General features: G+C 40.1%; 1 protein-coding gene across 1 annotated transcript in view; it reads right to left on the minus strand.

Moving 5' to 3' along the window:
* Window positions 1–7,511: 7,511 nt before the first annotated feature.
* The window catches only part of LOC141434651 (proton-coupled folate transporter-like), a gene marked incomplete in the record, with an annotated part of 35,429 nt that continues 26,892 nt past the window's right edge, over window positions 7,512–16,048 (minus strand). The window contains 3 exon segments of the mRNA XM_074097074.1: window positions 7,512–7,677; window positions 10,273–10,429; window positions 15,869–16,048. Of these exon segments, the coding sequence (XP_073953175.1) occupies window positions 16,004–16,048 (45 nt within the window).

The raw sequence follows: 16,048 nt of genomic DNA on the forward strand, positions 1-16,048 counted from the left end.
AATTAATAAGACTAAGAATTTATAAAAAGTTAAGCCATATTTTCGTTGAGCGCCAGCTTTAGCTGAACTTTATTTTTGTATCACTAAATCACTATTAACCATTAGCAGGGAACCTAGAGTAAACCAATCACGAAATTAATATCGGCATTAATCATTAGATTAAATGTACATTTATTTATGAGTACAGTCACCAGCACCAATATCTGACACAACAAGCGTGCATAAATATTTGATACGACTCTATTTCATCAACAGCCTCAACACGTAGCAGTCATTGCAGGTTAACTAAGTAGAATCTTGTATAAACTTGGACCATATCGGAGTTGTTATGTAGACGAAATATTAACAAAACTAGGCAGCTAACATGGTAACAAATATCCTACCCGATAATAGCTGACTATTAATGTCACCGAAACAAACTGACAGTAATTCGCGTTCACGTAATTGAACACCGCAATTACCATGGCTTGCCGCTTTTCTAGTATTTTCTGTGCAAAACTAATCTTGAAATTTAATATTTTGTACGTTAACAACGGTCTTCTGGAAACGATCAGGTCTTACAATGAACTGTGGAGATAACTACTATCGAAGTTTCTTTGCGCGACAGAATCTAGTACTGTACGGAACTACGCTAAAGAACACAGTCATCGACATAGTGGGAAGATTAAGTTCAGATCACAATGGGCAAGCCACGCACCGCTCGAATAATAGGTAGGTACCTAGATAACAGTAAGGGGAGAAAGGTTCTCAAGTAGCGACGCTGGCAGCGTTGGCAGGCCTCCTACTAGGTGGACCGACGATGAGAGTTTCCTGCAACCGGTGGAAGCAGGTGGGAAGTGGTTGCTCTTTGTACATCTTCCAGCTGATGATGACGACAAAAATGTATCAGAGAAACATGAAGTTGCCTACTGCAGATGCTCAGCATCAGAACGAATGGTGTCCCATGTTTAGAACAACCGACCATAATATGCGTTACGAAGATGAAGAAGAAAAGTTTCATCATCATTTTCTGTCTGTTAAACGTCCCACTGCTGGGCACAGGTCTCACAATACAGGGGTGGGCCTGCAGTTCCCAACCAGGCATAGTGCCCTGAGTCCAATCCACGATCCTGTGCTTGAAAGGATCCTATAACCTCTAGGGTACCACGGCTTTTGCAAGAAAAGTTTCAATCAGCTGTATTTGATGATGGGTCGTTCACTATCATAATTTAAGTATAACCCCACACTTTTATATTACAGTTACGACGCACTTACCTAATAGGTAAATAATTTAATACTTTTTTCAACATTTAACAAAAATAACGTAACGTACCTTAACCTTTATATTTAGTAGCCTTCATCATACCAGCCTATATACGTCCCACTGCTGGGCACAGGCCTCCCCTCAGAATAAGAGGGCTTGGGCCATAGTTCCCACGCGGGCCCAGTGCGGATTGGGAAATTTGCACGCACAATTGAATCGCTTCGCAGGTTTGTGCAAGTTTCCTCACGATGTTTTCCTTCACCGCAAAACTCGTGGTAAATTTCAAATGTAATTCCGCACATGAATTTCGATAAACTCAGAGGTGCGAGCCGGGGTTCGAACCCACGACCCTCTGCTTGAGAGGCGATAGGTTAAACCACTAGGCCACCACGGCTTCATTTAGTTTTTGTTTTAACTACGTACTTAGGTATATCCGGTAGCGTTGGTCCTGCTGACATCTCCTGAATCCCCAGTTAGTTGGGTAAAACTGGGTCATACAATATTTCGCTCAAAGTTTGCCTACTCAAGACATTAGTAGTTCATTAGCACAGTTCCTCGCTTGATAAACGTTAACATTTGTTTATATAAAGCATTATAACGACCTCATCATATCTAACTGACATTAGTTTACTTTGCTTTGTAACTACGCCAAACTACTTTTTAAGCTTTTCTCTCTAATTCTGGAGATTTTCTAAGTCAAGGGCAATCAAGGGCCATCAAATATATTTGATGGCCCTTGTATACCTATACCTATACATCTTTATGCCACTAACCATAAGTTCGATGTACCTACCTCATAGTAGGTACCTAGGTTATGCCTTGACTGTAACTAAGTAATAAAACTGGAGGTCTAGAGTTCAAATATACGATCGGACGCGACTCTTTTTTTTATTTAGCTATTTATAAATAATAGTAGATTGTTTGAGTTGTTTAGCCACTCGAGCAGAGCGAGGGTGGCTGTAGTTAGAATGTCATCATGGTTGTTTAGTCTCGCGTTAAACACTCTACTTTTCACTTTGAATGCGAGGAAAAAAAACGTTCTGTCCAAAAAAAAAGTATGCTGTACTACCATTACATTACACTGTCCATACATCTGTTCAAAATTCAAATAGCAAAAAATGGTAACGCGGTTTTTTCTTTTCTTTTACTGTTTTTGAAGTGACGCTTTAAATGCTTGCATATTATAGCCAACAGTTTTTAAATTGAAAACTTTTTTAAAACTGATTGAATATGTAAAAAACACGATTTAATTCGAAATAATTGTGTTTCACGAAATCAAATTGTGTTTTTTAGTTATTTTTGCACAGTTATCATTTTGAGGTTTTGGATTGGATTAATTTATTAATGATTACGAATATTAATCTATTCAATTATATTAATTAGGGTTTAATTAATTTTTCTAAGGCATTGTTTAACTTGCAACCTTCGTAAATACTTAGATAAGTATTGCATATTATGCCTAAGTTACAAAAGTTGTAAGCCATTTTTGACTACTTCCAGGTATCTAATTGAGCTGAAAGGCATATTATATAGGTAAGGTCCGGTGACAATAACCCGAACCTATTGACATTCTGGTGTTATGGCCAGGATCATCTCCGCAAGACGGTACTATTCAACGGTTAATGGCGTCGCCACATCGAAATTGCCACAACCTGGAAACGAATCGACAAAAAAAAAACACACGCATACTTTTATTGCATAAATCGATACCAAGAATTAATCAAGGGAACAAATTTATAGCACACTTGATAGCTTCAATGAAAGAACAACCAAATTTTCATTTTACAAAAAACCTCGCGAGGAATTCTGCACGCATCTGCGAGGAAATTCAATGGTGTGTAAAGTTCCTAATGCAAATCAAGTCCTCGCATTCTGACAGGAGTCCTGTGCCCTGCAGTGACGTATATATGCTTAGATGACGATGATGATGACAACGCACAGTCAAATCTTTATTCCTTTAGTTATTATTAGTCCTATATGTATAGGTATAACTTTAGTTACTAAGGCAAAGTTATCATATTATCATAAACAAAATAAATAATCCAGTGTAAATAAAAGACAACGAACCTGACTTTATCTCGTGTTCCAGGTCATCGTGTCTTATTTAATAATTACTTATTGTATTTATTACGGTCTTCCGTATATTCGTATCATAAGAGTTCAGAAATGTTATTACTTATTAGTGCGAAAGTTAGTGCGAGTGTGTTGTGTGTTTTTGTACTAAGTATTTTTCATAAATCATTCTATACCTTTGGACGCTATGCCGCATACGATTCCGGTGAGCGGATCCCAATTCGATAATTATCCATAGTTTCCATGGTAAAAAAAAATAGGTATTCTGTTTGTCCGTCACATATGTATTAGGTCTCAGAAAATATTGGACAGGTTTTTTTGTTACTCAAACAAAATTGGCAAAGATGAAAGAAAATAAATATTTTTTGGTAAAATTTCATTTTTATTACAACATTTTTGTGCCGACTCTACTTTTTGTTGACTGTTGGTACTTGTATTGTCACCCAAACTACATTTGCACACCAAATTTCAAGACCATGCCATTAACCGTTGAAGAGTTCCGTTCCATACTGTTGTATAACTGGCTAATCAAAATGTTTAAACTTCTTATTCTTTATGTCACTTATGACCTATGTCACTTCAATAAACAAAGTCAAATACAACATTCGTTATCAGCACGAAACTCTATATTTTTGTACAGTTTGTTTTTTTTTAATTTTTGTTTTTTTATTTTATTCGACTGGATGGCAAACGAGCAAGTGGGTCTCCTGGTGGTAAGAGATCACCACTGCCCATAAACATCTGCAACACCAGGGGTATTACAGATGCGTTGCCAACCTAGACGCCTAAGATGAGAATTGCAGTAATATTCCCTATTCGAATTCTTCAGGATACTAGTGTAGTCTATTGTATGAGCGAAGCGAATTAGCTCGTTGAAGTGGCAATGAGATGGCCGTTGGGGCCGAAGAGTTTTCGATTGGAGACCACGGATCGGCAAGCGCAGTGTAGGACGTCCACTAACCGCGTTGAAGTTAAGACCACGGGTTCACGGTGGATGCAAGCCGCTTCCAACCGAAGCAACTGGAGGTCTATGGGGGAGGCGTATGTCCAACAGTGGACGTCCTATGGCTAAGATGATGATGATGATGTGTGAGCGGAGCTGGCGTTGGAATATTTTGGGATGCATCATCTTAACGATGATTACCTATGACCTACTTACTGGTACAATATTTTAGTGATAAATAATCTTATTTATGTCGTAGTTCGCTAAGCGTGTTATTAAGTTCAACGTTTCAAATCTTGCAAGTGACCTACTTCTAGTGGTTGGACCATCAACACGACAGCCGTTTCATGTTGGATACGGCACAGATGACATTTAAGCTAGATACTCGTACCCACTGACAGCTGAGGCGGAGCGGTGCGGCGCGGCGCGGAGGCGCTTCCGGTTGGTAATATTCGAGCTTAAGTGAAAGAGGCCACACAGAATTACGGGCGAGAAATAAGCGTAGCGCGGTACTATTCTGTGTGGCCCCTTTCTCGTTAGGTCGAATATTATAACTGGTACCGCCTCCGCGCCGCGCCGCAACGCTCCGTCTCCGCTGTCAGCGCACGCAGCGGGTGGACGCCATATGGAAAACTTTTTAACAAAAAATTTAACCGACTTCAAAAACCTTGAAAATAATTTTCTACTAGTTCGAAGTCGGTGTCTCAGCACAAGCCAGCAGGAGTGGAACTATAGACGTCTACTTCACCTTTACTTTATATATTGGGCTTCAATAGCCGCGTATCCATTAGAGCAGCCTCAGGCCGAGCTGCCTCGACTCAACAATGCCAAAATCGCTATAGGTGTGCTTTTAAAATTTGAGGGTTGCCCTTGATTTCTCTAAGATCCCATCATCAGACCCTAACTTGGTGACAATGAGACCACCTCGGAAGTATGTCCTTCAGAACAAAATAAGAATTTTAGAATTCGGCCCACAATTGGCGGATTATTACGTAACAAAAAAAACATACCTAGGTACAGACAAATTGCGAACCTCCTCCTTTTTTGAAGTCGGTTGAAAAAAACTTGCTTTCAAATAAAAAAAAACCGCATTCGAATCGGTCAACCCGTTTAAGAGCTACGGTGCCACAGACAGACACACATAGCGTTTAAACTTATAACACCCTCTCTTTTTGCGTCGGGGGTTAAAAATATAAGTATTACAGCTATAATGTAGCGCGCAGCGCTAACTGCACGCGTCGCGTGCGACGGATTCTACCTGCACCCGCGCTCGCAGGCGTGCGCCCGCTCCGTCGCCAATAATGTAGCGCGCAGCGCTAACTGCACACGTCGCGTGCGACGGATTCTACCTGCACCCGCGCTCGCAGGCGTGCGCCCGCTCCGTCGCCAATAATGTAGCGCGCAGCGCTAACTGCACACGTCGCGTGCGATGGATTCTACCTGCACCCGCGCTCGCAGGCGTGCGCCCACTCCGTCGCCAATAATGTAGCGCGCAGCGCTAACTGCACGCGTCGCGTGCGACGGATTCTACCTGCACCCGCGCTCGCAGGCGTGCGCCCACTCCGTCGCCAATAATGTAGCGCGCAGCGCTAACTGCACGCGTCGCGTGCGACGGATTCTACCTGCATCCGCGCTCGCAGGCGTGCGCCCGCTCCGTCGCCAATAATGTAGCGCGCAGCGCTAACTGCACACGTCGCGTGCGACGGATTCTACCTGCACCCGCGCTCGCAGGCGTGCGCCCACTCCGCCGCCAATAATGTAGCGCGCAGCGCTAACTGCACACGTCGCGTGCGACGGATTCTACCTGCACCCGCGCTCGCAGGCGTGCGCCCACTCCGTCGCCAATAATGTAGCGCGCAGCGCTAACTGCACACGTCGCGTGCGATGGATTCTACCTGCACCCGCGCTCGCAGGCGTGCGCCCACTCCGTCGCCAATAATGTAGCGCGCAGCGCTAACTGCACACGTCGCGTGCGATGGATTCTACCTGCACCCGCGCTCGCAGGCGTGCGCCCACTCCGTCGCCAATAATGTAGCGCGCAGCGCTAACTGCACACGTCGCGTGCGACGGATTCTACCTGCACCCGCGCTCGCAGGCGTGCGCCCACTCCGTCGCCAATAATGTAGCGCGCAGCGCTAACTGCACACGTCGCGTGCGACGGATTCTACCTGCACCCGCGCTCGCAGGCGTGCGCCCGCTCCGACGCCAATAATTTAGCGCGCAGCGCTAACTGCACACGTCGCGTGCGATGGATTCTACCTGCACCCGCGCTCGCAGGCGTGCGCCCACTCCGTCGCCAATAATGTAGCGCGCAGCGCTAACTGCACACGTCGCGTGCGACGGATTCTACCTGCACCCGCGCTCGCAGGCGTGCGCCCACTCCGTCGCCAATAATGTAGCGCGCAGCGCTAACTGCACACGTCGCGTGCGATGGATTCTACCTGCACCCGCGCTCGCAGGCGTGCGCCCACTCCGTCGCCAATAATGTAGCGCGCAGCGCTAACTGCACACGTCGCGTGCGATGGATTCTACCTGCACCCGCGCTCGCAGGCGTGCGCCCACTCCGTCGCCAATAATGTAGCGCGCAGCGCTAACTGCACACGTCGCGTGCGACGGATTCTACCTGCACCCGCGCTCGCAGGCGTGCGCCCACTCCGTCGCCAATAATGTAGCGCGCAGCGCTAACTGCACACGTCGCGTGCGATGGATTCTACCTGCACCCGCGCTCGCAGGCGTGCGCCCGCTCCGTCGCCAATAATGTCTGCACGCGTCGCGTGCGTCGGATTTTAACTGCACCCGCGTGCGCCCGCTCCGTCGTCAATTCGTCATCATAATGGATACCTAATATCCCATTTTTTTTATTCTTTATAAGTTGATTTATTAGAAACTTCTTCTTTCCTTCCTATTAGAAATAATACCTAATCACAATTTATTATATTTAAATATTATCTAATGGTTTTATTGAGGTCATTGTGGATCAATACAAGAAAGAAAGAAAGAATGAAAGGAAGAAAGGAAAGAAGGAAGATTAATTAATAAAAAAAATAGGCAGTTCAATAACAGTGTATTTTAAAATTTTGAAATTTATGTAAACCCTTTGTTGTACACAATTAAAGAAAAATACGAATATTAATGTACTTGTACAAAGAAGACCTTATCCCTTAAAGGGATCTCTACCAGTCAACCGTTAATTTAGGAACCGACAGACAGAAAGTTTAGAAATGTTATAAATTTATCAATAAATCATCAACATCATTTTTATAAAACTTACTTTATTGAGATTTTTTATCTTATAAGTACCTATAATAACTAACTTTAGTAAAACTTAACAATAAATACAGTTTAAAATCGCGTTATTTCCCGTTCCTTCGATTTGCCGTCTGCACTCCCATCGTTTTTGCGAATACTGTGTAGGACCCTGAAAAAAAAAAAACATTCTATCCAAATATCATACACATAAAGCCTAGTGAACTTAAGATCAGATATTCCTATGATTTACTGCACTAAAACTATAAAACATGGTCATATTTATTAAATCATATCCATATCGTTACAACTTACTCTTATTTATCTAATATCTATCTGTCGGGCTACTACTAAATTTGAAAATCGAAGTTCGTGTCGTTCGGTAGCGTGTCAAGCCAAGTTTAAACTAACAGAACTGGCGAGCAGCACCGTGTGTAATTTTACCCGAACCATTTGGAGCCACTTTTGACCCCCTCATAACTCAGAAACTATTACACATAAACATATCAAATTTGGCTCATTTATTGAGACTTGCGAGATACCTACATATGTGCTTCAAATTTCATAAACACACGTTACCTCAAATGGTTATTAAGATAATAATATTCAAAAATCGTTATTTTTATCACTGACTCACCTATAGATCAAAACCCTAGGATCATAGTTATATTGCAACCTATATTGTACCCCTGTATAGTGTAACCCTGTATATTGCAACCTAAGGTCGGACTTGGCCACTTTTCATGTACGAATTATATGATAGCCTTCGCAAGTTCTAAAGCTGTAAGTTCTTATTATATTCTTCCGAAAATTTGCCTTGCTGGTAGTTGGTTTAGTTCAGTTTATTCATTCACTCAACATAATAATTACATTATATAAACTAACCAACTAAACATCTAACAACTAACATCGAACATAGGCTCTTCCATGACTGTTTTAGGTACCTACTTAATAATAGTTCGTACATGAGAACTAGCCAAGTCACACATTTCGAAACTCTTCGCGCTTAAACCACTCAGAAAAAATGATAATAAATAGTTTAAAACCTTGGACATAGATCAGTTTTTATCTCAGAATTGCATAGTTCTGTTCCCGCAGGATAGTCTTAAATGAACCTTGGCAGACGAAGTCACTGGTAACAGCAAGTTCATATTATATTTTAGGGTGAATAGCTATCGCTTCCGCAGTAGCCTAACTGTTTGATCTACGAGTATGGCCTCAAAAACATACAATTGTAGTTTCTAACTCGGGATCCCACCTATGAGTTACGTAGAATTTATAAATGAAATTGCGTTTAAAATTTATCCCGAGTTTTAGGTATGTATCGTTACCTAGTTCAAAATCTCATGGCAATCAGATCTTACTTATAATGTACTCGTAGTGTTGGTATGTAAGTGCCCAGTTTGAATTGAATAGATACATATACTTGCCACCTTGGGCGGATGGTTAAAGAAAAAAACTTGGTTCGTACTTTTTAAAAGATTTGGTTCTGATTATCACGTATGTTCGAAAGAATAATGGTTAAACATTAATAATCAAATTTTGCCAGACACCTTTATTTAAGTCTTTGTCTCGCAATTTTAACTAGGCATGCGTTGCTTACTACAACATCACCTTAAATACGCCACGCTTTAAATCTAGTGGCATATTCAAAAGACCAACTACACGTTGGAGTGTGGCAACAAAAAAACCAATTGCTTCACGGTCCATAACTTTAGCCCACCAAATTTCTAATCTACAATAGAAAAAATATCCGTCTAAAAATTCGCAACTTTAATTACACTGTAGGGCCAATAAACTGTACTAAAGGCCATAAGGTACATACGCAGAAATAGAAAATGTCATTTCAAGGTTTGAATTGTTAGAAATCTATTAATTTGTCACTGGTAAGGGCGACAGCCGACCGCAAGGCTACTTTTTGCTGGATGTCAAAACGCCGTTACTTATTACGAGCTGTTTCATGCAACAACGAATCACGTAGAAAATCTATCCGATAATCTAAATCTAGTTTTTATTTACGTACGTTAGGTACAGGCCAGTACTTAACTCGCGGTTGACCGGTTTTTTAGGGTTCCGGAGCCAAAATGGCAAAAACGGAACCCTTATAGTTTCGCCATGTCTGTCTGTCTGTTTGTCTGTCCGTCCGCGGCTTTGCTCAGGGAATATCAATGCTAGAAAGCTGTAATTTTGCACGGATATATAAGTAAACTATGCCGACAAAATAGAACAATTAAAAATTGAAAAAAAAAATTTTTTAGGGTAATTTTTGGTAGGGTAAAGTGGGGGTGATTTTTTTTTCTCAACCAACCCAATAGTGTGGGGTATCGTTAGGGGTTTGCTAAGACGGTTTTTCGATTCAGTGATTTGTTTGCGAAATATTCAACTTTAAAGTGCAAATTTTCATTAAAATCGAGCGTCCCCCCCTGTAAAATCTAAAGCGGTGGGTGGAAAAATTTGGAAAAATTCAGGATGGTAGTAAGTATATCAAACTTTCAAGGAAAACTATGACGGCTATGTTTGCTAGAGAATTATTAGTATTTTATGAGTAAATAGCATCCTAAGGTATAAAATATACCTAAACTTGGAAGATTCCGTGTAAAATACGAAATCCTTAGAAAAATGTTACTTAATTTTTTCGTAATGGCTACGGAACCCTATTTTGGGCGTGTCCGACACGCTCTTACCCGGTTTTTATTTACGTACGTTAGGTACTGGCCAGCACTTTTCAGAATTTAACTCGCGGTTGTCCGGTTTTTTATATACTTACAATAATATAATAATAGCAGGAACAGCGAGGGCAGCGCTAATGAGGTAGAAGGAGCCAGGGAACGTCGACATCGTGCTGAGGTACACTTTGCTGTACATCGGCGAGTATATCACCGGCACCAACGCCTCCGATATACTGATTAGAGAGCTTGTTTTACCTGAAACAATGTGCCAGTTATAACTGCGGTTCAATCTCGCCGAACAATAGACTAGTGTCTGATATTCTAGTTAGTCTCAGATAGTGGCTATCGGAAAATTTTGAACACGTAATTTTTTCTTTTATCAATTAAATAAAAAAACACGTTTCATGTAGGTACAGGGGGTACCTACAAGAAACGTATTTTTAACTTAATTTTATTCTATCATTTGTTGCTATAGTCAAAGTATCTTTATTTGTAAACATATGTAATATATGTATACATAAGGTGTTATAGCGTAATGGGGAATGGATGAAAATTTTAAGAACGCTTGAAACTTTTTTTATCGATAGGAATAACCTTTCTAATTAACAGAAAAAATATCAGATTTTTAAGTAGCATCAATTAATTTAAAAAATTAAAGAGTTTTCTTTACCGAAAAATTACGATAGTCCGGTCGGTTACGGGTTGTTCCATAGCCCAGAACAAAAAACTTAAAAAATGAATCTATGTGTCTTGACTCGTTCGTTTTGATAGGTGACACTCTTTACCGGCCCGGATAATACCGACATGGTAGTACCTGTTTTTCATGTACACACCCACAGAAGCTCATGTCAGTTTCTATGGGCGGGTTCAGTAAATTGTTTGCGAAATATTCAACTTTAAAGTGCAAATTTTCATTAAAATCGAGCGTCCCCCCCCTCTAAAATCTAAACCGGTGAGTGGAAAAAATTGAAAAAAATCAGGATGGTAGTAAGTATATCAAACTTTCAAGGAAAACTATAACGGCTAAGTTTGCTTGAGAATTATTAGTAGTTTAAGAGTAAATAGCAGCCTAAGGTATAAAATATACCTAAACTTGGAAGATTCCGTATAAAATACGAAATCCTTAGAAAAATATTAATTATTTTTTTCGTAATGGCTACGGAACCCTATTTTGGGCCTGTCCGACAGGTTTTTTTTGTTTGATTGACCAATTAGCAACGAGGATGATGATGTGGAAATGGTGATAATGGTTCCTACTCCCTAAACAAAGGTACGTTTGTTGTTGTCTCGATACGCAAACACATGGACGGATAACCCGGTTAAATTCGTGGGTTCATGATGGATGCAGGCACCTTCCAACCGAAGCAACTGGGAGGTCTGTGTCCAACAGTGGACGTCTTATGGCTTTAACTTTATCTTTTATCTCAAGAAGATCATTATAAGTATACTAGCTTATTATCGCGCGCTGTTCCCTCGCCTCCCTCGGGAACTGTGCATTTTCCCGAAAAAGTCCCATAAACTATCTCTATGCCAAAAATCACTTCGATCTGTCGCTCCGTTTCGACGTGAAAGGTGGACAAACATACGAACACACAAACACTTTCGCGTTTATAATATTAGTATGGATTTGAACTGAAATTTAAATAATCGTAGTAGTAGCTATAAATCCAACTTGTTTAATATACAGTGTGGAAAAATAAGATGGGCCCTGGAGGGAAACTACCTTAAATCTTTAAGGTGGCTCATTTTACTTAAAGGAGACATTCCTTTATTTTTAAAAAGAAACAAAACTGCATTCAAAGATTTTCTAAAACTCGCTTGCCTCGCCCGGGACTCGAACCAACTAAAATTAAAAAAAAACACTATTTTATTGTATCTGCAATGCCCCTGGTGTTGCAGGTGTCTATGGGCGGTGGTAATCTCTAACCATCAGGTGACCCACTTGCTCGTTTGCCATCCAGTCGAATAATAAAATAATAAAAATAAAATACTAATCGATAGGATATTTATTCAGGATAAAATTTCTCTAACAAACATTCCCATACTGAACGATCTAAATGAGCCACCCTGTATACTAGTCTTAATTACGTACAAGTAGAGGGGGTAGGATTAATATGTATTCAGTGAAACAGTAACGCTTACAGACTGCTTCGAGGTATTGGATGAGCCGATGCTTATTGCTAATGGCATTCCAGACCACCTTGGTCTCTGAGAAACTTACCACAGTCAGTTACCTACCACAATGGACCTCAATCTAACCTGATGGTAAGTGCAGATAAGCCCAAAGATATAGCTTACTGATATAGTATCTGTCATAGCTGCTCTACTGTCTTGATGCTGAGCTACTCTATTGTTTTGAAGCCGTGACATTTTGCGTTTTGCAGAATCAGGGCGAGTTGGATATTCAAGGCCACTTTTCTTACACCGGAACGGCCTGTAAGGCCTAGCCAAGCTCCGATAAGTTCAGACAAGCTCCGATAGTCTCAGTTAGCTTTAGGACGATATTAATTAATCAAATGGTAGGGTCTATGGGTGATATTAAACGCGGTTACGAGCAGTAAGGAGGGTCCCAGGACGCATGTTACCGACCCGTGGTTTAGAGGATGCGCCTTGTCTGTCAGTCACATTATTGTTTTATGTTTGTCTTCATTAAAACACGTTGACAACAGGCTTAAGTATCAATGCCATGTGTAAAGAAATACGACAGGAGCTGCCTGAGAGCGAAGCCACGATTGATTTCAGGGTGGAAATCAGGAAAAGTAACAACAGTAAAAATATCTGACAATCAATTTATTTCTTTGGTTTTTCACTCGCACCACGCAGTGGATATAAGTATGTAATGTAGTATTAATGTATAAAAACAAACAATGATAGATTAGAGTAGCATGTAAACTACGCAGAACAGGATCTCTGTATAAGCGAAGTTCCGTTGACTCCGACTCAATGTTGTTCCGGCTTTGTTTAAAGAATATTATAATAGAGGTCATTTTAGTTTAAATTGTGGTTAGGTACAATTTGTAAAGGTTTAGGTTATCATTTCACAATAAAATGAAGCTTTAATTTATTATTTACTATTGGCGGTCTATGTATCTACTTCATGCTAAATTTTAAAATACAAAGTGATCCGATAAATACTGGCCATATTTTTTTGCAGGAGAAAACGCGTTACCATCTCCTGTCGTGCATAGTAGGTACTTTGTGGCATGTGGCAAACCAAAATAAACATAGCAGTAGCCAATGACACGTCTTATCTCATACTAACATATGATACATAAGACGGTTGACGCCGTCACTGATACTGATATCAGTGATAACAGGTGCATCGTGACGTGATGAATAAATTTAATTTTCACACATGTGTTAATTTGCTCAAATAGCTGTCCACAAAAGGACTGCTCAGTTAACGCAGTTGTTTTTATGCTTCGCTCAAAAAATAAATCTGCTAATTTCTTACCTTTTCTTACTTTAAATTTTTACCAAAAACTTCTTGTCTCTCAAAGCATTTTCTAAAAGTTGTTTTGCAATGGAACAAACTTATATGGCTATATTTTGGGTCATTTATCAAGAAAACGTTTACTTTGTTAGATTATTAAGATAACCAGTATCAAGGGCAAAATAGTTTCAAGCATTTTAGTTAGAGTTTTAATTTAGCGACAAACGGGTAGCAACTCAAACGATCTTTCCGTACCTCTACGTATACAGGTTGCATTTTAAGTAATTAATCCAATCCAAGGTTTCTGGTAAAGCTCTCGCTGTGTTTTAACATAACATACATTAGGATATATATAATAATATTTGTAAATGTTAAAATTTGTGGCGGCGAGCGAGCGAAGCGAGCGAGCAAGACGAAACTGTCCAGAAGAAACTTGGATAGGTTAGGTTCAGATATCAATCAATTTATACAAATAGGAAGTTGTTGCTTATAAATCACGTCAGTTCACGTCACGTCAATTAAGATTTGACGACCAGATGGCCTAGTGGTTAGAGAACCTGACTACGAAGCTTGAGGTCCCGGGTTCGATTCCCGTGTCGGGGCAGATATTTGTATGAAAAATACGAATGTTTGTTCTCGGGTCTTGGGTGTTTACTATGTATTTAAGTATGTATCTATCTATATAATTACATTTATCCGTTGCTTAGTACTCATAACACAAGCTTTGCTAAGCTTACTTTGGGACTAGGTCATTTGGTGTGAATTGTCCCGTGATATTTAATATTGGTACACGTGAGATAATAATTTGTCGTAAACTTAATTAAAATTAACGATTAGCGCTATTATTATTAATTATCTCACTTCTAAATAGGTCCCTGACCTGCTTGGGTTCAACGGGGCTTGAGGCAGATACGAATGGAAGAATCTGTTAAATTGTTGCTAATAACGAGTTTTAAACTAAGATTTGAGTCATGGAACGAGTGCGTGATTTGGGCCCCTATTAAATAAATAATAATAAGTAAGTATTGTATAATGGATCATATTTATATAGATCAATATACAATTAGATAGGTACTTGCATTATGGCATCCATTGAATATCAAATTATGTATATTTTTGCTCTATGCCTGAAAAGGGAAATGAAAGGATATATTCAATACAATACAATGATTCTTTATTGTACACCATAAATTAGTAAGCGATACAGAGACAGGTACACAGAGAGAAAGATTACAAGGTAAGCAATAGGCGGTCTTATCGCTGGCTTATTTTTTATATTCGTTGTTGGTCAGTCTGTAAAGACGCTTTTTCTTAGAAACTTTATTTATAATTATTTAAATCCTTGTGAGACATGTTTGGAAAAAAAAACCCACGGTTTGTTAGGAACGTTCCGATTAGTTTCGACCTTATCGGAAGGTCTTTTTCATAGGTGAGTACGTTCATGACAGTGGCGCCCCACAATGCCTCGCGGCGGTCATGAACGCACTTACCTATGAAATAGGTCTTCCGAAAACATCGAAACTAGCCGAACCGTTCCGATTTATAATCGAGTGTTGAATCATTTCGTTTAATTTTGTATTTTTTTTTTTAATTTTGTTTTTTTTTTCAATATTAAACAAGAGTCCCTACCTAAGTAGCATTATATCAATAAGCATTGCTGGTGCAAAGGGGCCCTTCGTGATTCAACGCGGAAACGTGGCAAGCCTATTGGTCACCTTTGCACCCTGTATGATGCGAGGGGGATCATTTGTCTGAATTGTGTTTTGAATGGTAATTTTCTACTGATGTTTACTTCGGTCGCCTGTACACGATTAAGTACATTACTTTATTGTTTTTCCACGAACATTGTATCTGGAAAGGCAATGAACATGTTTGACGAACGAGTAGCTATTTCTTACGTATGGTGTGATGCTGCAGAGTTTGCTCTTAGATAAAGATTTGAACGTATTTTTCGTGTTATTGCGTAGTTTACTTGGTTAGCGCTATGACATATATTTAGTTCATATCTGAAATGGAATTTTCTTTCTTATTTGTCTTTGTTTTGTTTGGTGTGAAATGTGATTTTGAGTTCATAATTCGTGCCTGTATAAAGATGTGAAAGTGATGTATTTAAATATAAAGAAAAAATCCTGAAAATACATATTATTTAATTCTTAGATAAGTAGGTTATTAGATGATACCATGGTGGTGCTTAATTTTGACATTATTCTTTCCCAGTAAAAGTCCTACCACAAATCTAGTGAATAAAAAAAATATCTTACCCACTTCATCCGCATGCACCAACTTTGTAGCAATACTCCTCAACGACGTGGCACCAGCCGAGCTGAACATGTCCAAGAGAGGCCCCAGGAAGTACACGGTCCTATTCGGAGCCATAGCGTAGACCAAACTCGCAGCTATCTGCTCAGACACGCCATGAAGCCGATGATGCTATCATCCAC

The sequence above is a fragment of the Choristoneura fumiferana genome, chromosome 14 (assembly GCF_025370935.1).
Source record: "Choristoneura fumiferana chromosome 14, NRCan_CFum_1, whole genome shotgun sequence".
Classification (NCBI taxonomy): Eukaryota; Metazoa; Arthropoda; class Insecta; order Lepidoptera; family Tortricidae; genus Choristoneura; species Choristoneura fumiferana.